Source organism: Ascaphus truei, chromosome 15 (assembly GCF_040206685.1).
Source record: "Ascaphus truei isolate aAscTru1 chromosome 15, aAscTru1.hap1, whole genome shotgun sequence".
Lineage (NCBI taxonomy): Eukaryota > Metazoa > Chordata > Amphibia > Anura > Ascaphidae > Ascaphus > Ascaphus truei.
The window spans coordinates 26310304-26319825 of NC_134497.1; the positions used below are offsets into that span (position 1 = coordinate 26310304).

The 9522-nt window shown below is 49.8% G+C and overlaps 1 protein-coding gene across 1 annotated transcript in view; it reads right to left on the reverse strand.

The window, feature by feature from the left end:
- Window positions 1-1358: 1358 nt before the first annotated feature.
- LOC142466714 (uncharacterized) overlaps window positions 1359-9522 on the reverse strand; it is a 22476-nt gene continuing 14312 nt past the window's right edge. Inside the window, 3 exon segments of the mRNA XM_075572042.1 lie at window positions 1359-2061; window positions 2063-3044; window positions 5096-5280. Coding sequence (XP_075428157.1) covers window positions 1599-2061; window positions 2063-2937 — 1338 coding nt within the window. The 5' untranslated portion in view covers window positions 2938-3044; window positions 5096-5280 and the 3' untranslated portion in view covers window positions 1359-1598.

Sequence of the window (9522 nt, forward strand, 5' to 3'; positions counted from 1 at the left end):
AAATTTTATTATTTTTCTGAAGTATTCCGGACATGATGGGCTATTTGTCCTATCAATGGTATTTATACCAATAGACTACTATAAGTCTTACTATTGCACCCTAGCATTGAGTGCTCGATATATGAGGGAGCCTTTCTGATCCTTCTTGGATCTATTCTGTAATACAATTTATTTTTTCCCTTAGAGCACCTGTTATATGATATACATTTGTTATCACAGATACATGGATGAGCGGTCTATTTACCCTTTATAAAAGTACAAAGATATATAACCTGTGGTAACCCCTATATCCTTGGTCTTCAAATACCATCTTGATTGTTACCTGATTGCTGGAGAATTGCTATGTGATACTTCTTCATTTTTCCAACCCAAAACATAAGTGTTACCTTTCTTGCTTGTTACTGTACTATATTGCTGTGTTCACCTATTTAAGGAATAAATATACTTTATTATAGCTAAGCCTCGTTCAGTTCAACCCAGTTATTTGGTGTATTATTATAGCCTGTTTCAAAGCTACCGTTACACTTACCCCTGCAGAGAAGGGCTCCATTCCGCGTCACGACCAATTGGCCAATCAGCCAGGATATTTTTTTTTGTTATTTATTTAAATTTGCGCAGAGCAGGGGAAAAAAAGTAGCTAGCCACCGGCCAATTTCCGTTCGCGCCTGGCGAGTGGGCGACCGGGTTTGTCGAGCACTGATATATCTATATCTATATACAGTGGTTGACAAATCACCAAAAAATCTACTCGCCACCTAGTACCAAACGTGTGCTGCTTGGGCCAATATTTACTCGCCCGGGGGTTAAATCCACTCGCCCGGGGCGAGCAAATGTATAGGTTTGGCGAACACTGTCTATATATATATATCATTACTGGATAGAGTGTTTTATGCTTTTGCAGCATGGTGACAGTGGGTTAAAAGTGCAAATGGGACACTGGAAGCCCCTTGTTCACCTGAGTTTTGATTAAAGCTAGTTCTGTTTTGGCAGGAAAGTGAGCCTTGCGTTACCAGGTAGATGTGGGACAGGTGTCAGGTGATTGACTGAGGAGCAAGTGCTGGGCAGGTGGGCCGTTTTGGCGCGACTCACCCCACCACTGGTCACTTCGCTGCTAGGGTAAGTGACTAAACCCACTACCCTAAAATCCCTATATCCTAAGCCCCCCTTACCCTAAAACCCCCCACCCTAACCGCTAAAACCATAAATTAAGCCCTAAACAGTAATAATATTTACATTAGAAGCAAGCAGCTGGTTGCGGAGGGTCCGTCTGCACCCTAACTCTGGCGGCCAAATGGTGGTGGCAAAACTATTCTGATTCAAAGCTAAGTGAGACTACATACCGCTTCAGTATAATGGGAAACTCACATTTTATTAGAACCAGCAGTATGGAAATATAAAACATTAAGAAAATTTTGTTTTAAATAAAACTACAATAAGAATGATACAAATAATCTGCATTTAAATCGCTATAACTTTCTTTTATCATTTTAAAATGCTCGTTTTATGCACCATAAACTAAAGTCACTTTTCATTATGATTTAGAGTAACACAGATACACGTGTGCACTTATATGTGAGCGTCTTGGTCGCTGGTTATCCCTAAACATGCCTGGCATTAGAGATAGGTCTCTCACCTGTGTGTGTCCACTTGTGTTTCCTCAGGTTGGATAACTGAATAAATCCCTTCCCACATTCCCCACATACATATGGTCTCTCCCCTGTGTGTGTCCTCTTGTGTGTGTCCAGGTAGGATAACCGACTAAATCCCTTTCCACATTCCCCACATACATATGGTCTCTCCCCTGTGTGTGTCCTCTTGTGTCTTTCCAGGTGGCATAACTGACTAAATCCCTTTCCACATTCCCCACATACATGCGGTCTCTCCCCTGTGTGTGTCCTCTTGTGTGTGTTCAGGCTGGATAAGTCACTAAATCCCTTCCCACATTTCCCACATACATACGGTCTCTCCCCTGTGTGTGTCCTCTTGTGTGTGTCCAGGTGGGATAACCGACTAAATCCCTTTCCACATTCCCCACATACATATGGTCTCTCCCCTGTGTGTCCTCTTGTGTGTTTCCAGGTGGCATAACTGACTAAATCCCTTTCCACATTCCCCACATACATGCGGTCTCTCCCCTGTGTGTGTCCTCTTGTGCGTGTTCAGGCTAGATAACTGACTAAATCCCACCCCACATTCCCCACATACATGTGGTCTCTCCCCTGTGTGTGTCCTCTTGTGTGTGTTCAGGCTGGATAAGTCACTAAATCCCTTCCCACATTCCCCACATACATACGGTTTTTCCCCTGTGTGTGTCCTTATGTGTGTGTCCAGGATGGATAATAGACTAAATCCCTTCCCACATTCCCCACATACATGCGGTCTCTCCCCTGTGTGTGTCCACTTGTGTTTCCTCAGGTTGGATAACTGACTAAATCCCTTCCCACATTCCTCACATACATGCGGTCTCTCCCCTGTGTGTGTCCTCTTGTGTATGTTCAGGTTGTATAAGTGACTAAATCCCTTCCCACATTCCCCACATAAATGCGGTCTCTCCCCTGTGTGTGTCCTCATGTGTGTGTTCAGGGTGGTTAAATGATTAAATCCCTTCCCACATTCCCCACATACATGCGGTCTCTCCCCTGTGTGTGTCCTCTTGTGAATGTTCAGGTGGGTTAAGTCACTAAATCCCTTTCCACATTCCCCACATACATGCGGTCTCTTCCCGGTCTGTGTTCTCTTCTGTGCGTTCTGGTCTGATAACCACGTCAGACTCTTCCCACTTTCTCCAAGATCTTTTCCTGTGGCAGCAGTTAATAAATATCTTTTGGAATGAGAAGCAGTTACATTGTTTATTAATTGCCTTGACTGGTTGAAAGATACATTTTCTGTCATATTTATTGGAGTGTTGCAAGATTGTTCTGTCCTCATCTTTTCCATATACTCAGTTGGGTGTTTGATCTTCAGATGTTTGAGGAGGTAATCCTGACTGCTAAAAGCAACCTTGCAGTGTTGGCATGGTTGGATTATTGGAGCTCATCTTTGTTCTAGACAAAAAAAAATACATACAGTAATTAGAAAATTAGGTGAAATTAGGCATTAGTTATCAAAAAAAGTGTATGTGTGTGCCAAGCACGTGCATTTTAAGTGAAACTTCTTTGTCCTTTGTCACTGTTTTGTCACAGAAATAGTATTTGTGATGGGGATGTTTTTATTTAAAATCCAAACACAATTTCAGTGATAAAATGCAAAGAAGTTTGACTTATAACGCGCGTGCTTGGCACCCCCTCCCACCCCCGTTTTACCTTGCACGTCTATATTTATATTAACTGTGAATTGTGTGTGTGTGACTGTGAATGTGTGACTGTGCGTAAGTCACTGTGTGTGTGTGTGTGTGTGTGTGTGTGTGTGTGAGACTCTGTTTTTTTTGTCTGTTTGTTTTTGTGTGTAGCATTGGGAGTGGGTCCACCAGTGAGTTGTGTGTGAAACAGGCACCTGTGCATGGAAGTTGTGGTCGAGTTCTGTGTTTGGTGTGGGCCAGGCATCGGAAAGGGTCCAGATGGCCGATTATGGAACTTGTGGCCGACTTCTGGGGTCCTGCACATGCACGTGGTGCTGGGCGGGCTTACAAGCGCTCGGTGCGAACCGCACATAAGAGTGCTCTCACGCGCGGCACTGGCCACGCCTGCGCACGGCGCTGAATGCACCTTCGAACGCGCCACAAGCCGTGCTTTTGCACGGCGCCAGATGCACCTTTGCATGGCGGCAGACGCACCTTTGCACGGTGCCGTGGTCTGCGCATGCGTGGGTGTGGTAGTATACTAATACTATAGTATAGTGTGGTAGTAGTATACTAATAGTAGTAGCATGACATCACTTCCATCATGGAATTCTTTTACAACACAAGGGATTTTTCCTATCAAAACTCTATAGGTGCCAGCAAAGAAGTTTCACTTCAAAAAGTCACTGTTACACAAACTGTCTTACAAAAGGTCATGCAGGAGAGGTAAGTTGGCATATCACAAAAATTTCAGGATGAAAGTAAACTGTAGATGTACATTGTAAGAATGAAGGTTTAGCACAACATGTGCAGCATTAGGGCCGGGAGAGTAGCTGTAGGGGATCATACATTTAAAGTGGATCATAATATTTAACGATTTGAAAAGAAATCTCACTAACTGCAAAACACCAATAAAAGTTGTAGAAATATTTTCAGATACTTCAAATTCTTAGCCATTGAGGTAATGAAGGGGGGGGGAGTTATTAATTTATTATTACCACAATCTTGCTATATACCACCTTAAAATTGCAGTAATAACACCCGTTAGTTTATTATTTCCCCGGTGCGATATTAACTCCACTTTAACAGAATTTGATGTATATGAGCCATAGTGTTTTGTTTATGCCTTTGGGACAAACCAAGAACTAACCATGCTTTACTAGCCACCAAGGAGGCAAAGGGGGGTAGGTAGTGTAGTGTAATGTGTATATTATCACGTGTGGTCAGCTACTCATTGAAACCGATGACTACTTGACCCGTGGATTACTAAAGGGTTAATATGTACGGTAATGTATTTTAACAACAATTTTATCATCTATTCCTTGTTGGTTTAGTAGAGCTCATCTTGGCTATGTATATAATGGGAAGTATATTGGCCATTATATACAGTACATAGGAAAGACAGGGCTAACACCAGCCTGGGGTAGATGATAAAATATTTGAGGTATTTCTGCCGTTCATCCCGTTCCTATAAATATCGTATCTTGATGTACGGCAGTTTTCACTTGAAAATGTGATATTTTGCCTGTTTTGTGTCGGATCTGATGCTTTTAACGGGTCTGATAAAAAAGTGCTTCTTTTTTGGCGCTGCAACGCTGACTCAAATCACAATAATAAGGCAATTGTTTATGGGCGGTAACACAGCATTTTTGGTTACCACAGCTTGATGTATCTGGCCCTTTGACTCAAGTCAGGTTTAGTGATATTAAGTTCTAGTTGACCCGTAATGGTGTATACAGATCTATCACTATTTGCAATTTAACATCAGCAATAAGATAATAGAGATGAAAAAACCACGTAACACATATTCCTGATTACCTTGTGCTGGCTCGTTACTTTGCCACAGCGTATCCCCTTCATACCAAGCTCTTTCCCATATTCATCTCCAAACTAGAAGCTCTGTGTGTGGGGGGAGGTCTGTGCAGGTTCTGTAGTAGATTTTCCTGTGGTACTGCAACGCCACAAGGTTCTGTTCTTCCTCGTTTCTCGCACAATTAACAAATCTAAAATTGGGACAGTTAGTGAGGTCTCAAAGTAATGTCTATGTTATAAAAGGAAGAGCTGAAAAAAGTTGTTAATAATGTGACTTGTCTTTTCTTTCTTCTCTACAGTTTTTGAGGTGGACAGAAGTTAATGGAGAGCAATGTATATACGGTGGCTCACTTGTATGTACCCACAGTTTGATTGGAATGGGAGCCACAGACCACACCAGTGACTACTTTCTTATTACTTAAAAAATAAATAAAAACACTGGTGTAATAAAAAAGTCCCCGACAAGATGACAGAAGTGACACAAAGGCGAGTTTTCTTCTGGTGGAACTAAACACAAAGTGGGGTTGATCAGAGCTTGTTGGGAATCTGTGTATTGTGTTAACTGTGTGCAGCTGGTCTCTGCTGCTTATGGGAGGGTAGTGGCCCCTCCCCCCCAAGGTTTAAGCTTGCCCCACCCCACTTTCTAAGTTGGCAGGTAACGACAGATCCAATGCGATCATTCTTCCTGTAATTATACAGGTAAATAAGAATTTTAACCCAGGTGGGTGTTAGGACCTGCTACGGTCATGCCTTGCAAGTGGCAGCAGGCTTAAGATGCTTTGGCCAAAGGGTTAAACTAAATGACCCTTTTACAAGAGAATATATAGGTATTGCGCTGTGTATTTTTGTCACATTGGAAGTAGCTTTGGGCATTTTTGTTTTTTGTTGTGTACATTTAGTCACGCCCACTAGCACTCCTTTTGAAACTTATATGCATGTATATATATATATATATATATATATATATATATATATATATATATATATATACATACATACATACATACATACATACATACATACACACATATATATATATATATGTATGTATATATATATCTATCTATCTATATATTTGTGAAAGCACTGTATGTCTGTCTGCATGGCCTGTGTCCCTCAGGCCAATGAGATTGCTCCCTTGGCCCGCCCGCCCCGCACACCTCTCATTGGCCTGAGGCGGAGTGACGGGCCAAAGGTCCAACACACACACACACACCACCCCCCCCCCCTCCCCCCCTCCCCGAACATCAGCCTGAAATCACGCTCATCGGGACCCGCGCACACCTCCTCCTCTCCCTGGCGCCGCTACAGTCAGCGGGGGAGCGGAGCGAGCGCCCGGGACACAGCGGGGGACTCTCACCTCACCACGGCTCTCACCACCCATAGGCCACTCCCTCACCCGGCGCTTTCCCTCACCACCCACTGCTCACCCCCCCCCCCACCAGCTCACCCCCCCCACCCGCTCACCCCCCCCCCCACACACACACACAGAGCACGCTCTCTGCGGCTCTCCCCTCACACAGGCCGCTCCCCCCCTTACCCCCACACACACACAGAGCACGCTCTCTGCGGCTCTCCCCTCACATAGGCCGCTCCCCGTCCCCGAGGGCGCTCCTCTGGCTGTCTCCGCCTCTCCCCGCGAAAGGCACAGCACCTCCACACCGGAGCGTCTCAGCCTCTCCACTGAGGAGCCCGAGGTGGAGGAGGAGGGCGGCCGGTACCCGGACGAAGAGGGGTGCGGCCGTGTGCAAGGTGAGGAAAACGCAGGGGAATGGGTTATTTAACGCGTCCCTGACTCCCCCTGCCCTTTGCCCCCCCTACCCTCCCTGCCCTTTGCCCCCCCTGCCCTCCCTCCCCTTTGCCCCCCCTGCCCTCCCATCCCCTGCCCTTTGCCCCCCCTGCCCTCCCTCCCCCTGCCCTTTGCCCCCCCTGCCCTCCCTCCCCCTGCCCTCCCCCCGCCCTCCCTCCCCCTGCCCTTTGCCCCCCTCCCTCCTTCCCCCTGCCCTTTGCTCCCCCTGCCCTCCCTCCCCCTGCCCTTTGGCCCCCTGCCCTCCCTCCCCCTGCCCTTTGCCCCTCCTGCCCTCCCTCCCCCTGCCCTTTGCCCCCTGCCCCACACTCCCCCTGCCCTTTGCCCCCTCCCTCCTTCCCCCTGCCCTTTGCTCCCCCTGCACTCCCTCCCCCTGCCATTTGGCCCCCCTGCCCTCCCTCCCCCTGCCCTCCCTCCCCCTGCCCTTTGGCCCCCCTGCCCTTTGCCCCCCCTCCCCCTGCCCTTTGCCCCCTGCCCTTTGCACCCCCCCTCTCTGCCCTTTGCCCCACCCCGCCCCTCCCCTTTGCCCCACCCCGCCCTTCCCTGCCCTTTGCCCCTCCCTGCCCTTTGCCCCCCCTCCCCCCGCCCCTCCCTGCAATTTGCCCCCCCCGCCCCTCCATGCCCTTTGCCCCTCCACCCCTCCCTGCCCTTTGCCCCCCCCGCCCCTCCCTGCCCTTTGCCCCCCCTGCCCTTTGCCCCCCCGCCCCTCCCTGCCCTTTGCCCCCCCGCCCCTCCTTGCCCTTTGCCCCCCCCCATCCCTCCCTGCCCTTTGCCCCCCCCACCCCTCCCTCCCCTTTGCCCCCCCCCTCCCTGCCCCTTTGCCCCCTCCTCCCTGCCCTTTGCCCCCGCCCCTCCCTGCCCTTTGCCCCCCCGCCCCTCCTTGCCCTTAGCCCCCCCCGCCCTTTGCCCCCACCCGCCCCTCCCTGCCCTTTGGCTCCCAGGATTTGTGGGCGCGCGGCCAGGCTCTATATGAGCCCGCCCCCAACGAGCGGCCATTCTTTCTGGCCGGAGTTATGTTAGAGAGTAAGTACTCACTAATCCTCGATCCTGCGACCCCTCTGCTCCGTCCCTGCCTCCTGGTGTTCCCCCTTAATCCACCGTTGCCCGCGCGGGGCGGGTGATGGTAGTGGGGGTGTTCCCCCCTTATCTCCCCGGTCCCCACGCCACTTCCTGCTTCCCCCGATACCCGTGCGGGGCGGGTGATGGTAGTGGGGTGTTCCCCCCCTTCTCTCCCCGGTCCCCCGCGCCACTTCCCGCGATATCCGCGCGGGGCGGAGGTGTTCCCCCTTAATCCCCGCTTCCCCCCCATCCCCGCGCGGGGCGGGAGATGGTAGCGGGGGTGTTCCCCCTTACCTCCTTGGCCTCCGCTTTCCCACGGTCCCATGGCTGCCCGGGCAGGGCGGGAGATGGTCGCGGGGGGCGAGTGGGGCAGTGCTCGGTCGCGTGGCCTTTCCTCATATTCCCGCTGTCGTGTGTGTGCATGGGAGAGTGTGAGTGTGAGTGTGTGTGTGCATGGGAGAGTGTGTGCATGGGAGAGTGTGTGTGTGTGCATGGGAGAGAGTGAGTGTGTGTGTGTGTCCATGGGAGAGTGTGTGTGTGCGCATGGGAGAGTGTGTGTGTGTGTGTGTGTGTGTGTGTGTGCGCATGGGAGAGTGTGTGTGTGTGTGTGTGTGTGCGCGCATGGGAGAGTGTGTGTGTGTGTGTGTGTGCGTGTATGTGTGTGTGCATGGGAGAGTGTGTGTGTGTGTGTTTGTGCATGGGAGTGTGTGTGTGTGTGTGCGCGCGCGCACATGTGAGTGTGTATGTGTGTGCATGGGAGAGTGTGTGTGTGCATTGGAGAGTGTGTGTGTGTGTGTGTGTGTGTGTGTGCATGGGAGAGTGTGTGTGTGTGTGCATGGGAGAGTGTGTGCGTAGTGTGCATGGGAGAGTGTGTGTGTGTGTGTGTGTGCATGGGAGAGTGTGTGTGTGTGCATGCATGCATGGGAGAGTGTGTGTGTGTGCATGCATGCATGGGAGAGTGTGTGTGTGTGTGTGCATGCATGGGAGAGTGTGTGTGTGTGTGTGTGTGTGCATGCGAGAGTGTGTGTGTGTGTGCATGCGAGAGTGTGTGTGTGTGTGTGTGTGTGTGTGTGCATGCATAGGTGTGTGTGTGTGTGTGTGTGTGTGTGTGTGTGTGTGTGTGTGTGTGTGTGTGTGTGTGTGTGTGTGTGTGTGTGTGTGTGTGTGTGTGTGTGTGTGTGTGCATGCATGGGAGAGTGTGTGTGTGTGTGTGTGTGTGTGTATGCATGGGAGAGTGTGTGTGTGTCATCATCACCCCGTCACCCAATCAACCCCTATGTCTCTCGCCCTCTCTCTCTCTCACTCTCACCCTCTCTCTCACCCCCTCTCTCTCTCTCACCCCCCTCTCTCTCACCTCTCTCACCCCCCTCTCTCTCTCACCCCCCCTCTCTCACCAACCCTCTCCCTCTCACCCCCCTCTCTCTCTCACCCCCCCTCTCTCTCTCTCACCATCTCTCTGTGTCTGTCTCACACTCTGTTTCTGGATCTCTTATTTACCTATATATCTTAACTGCCCTATACTACACCGAAATAACCTATACTGCTTTCTTCCAGATCTGACTCAAGC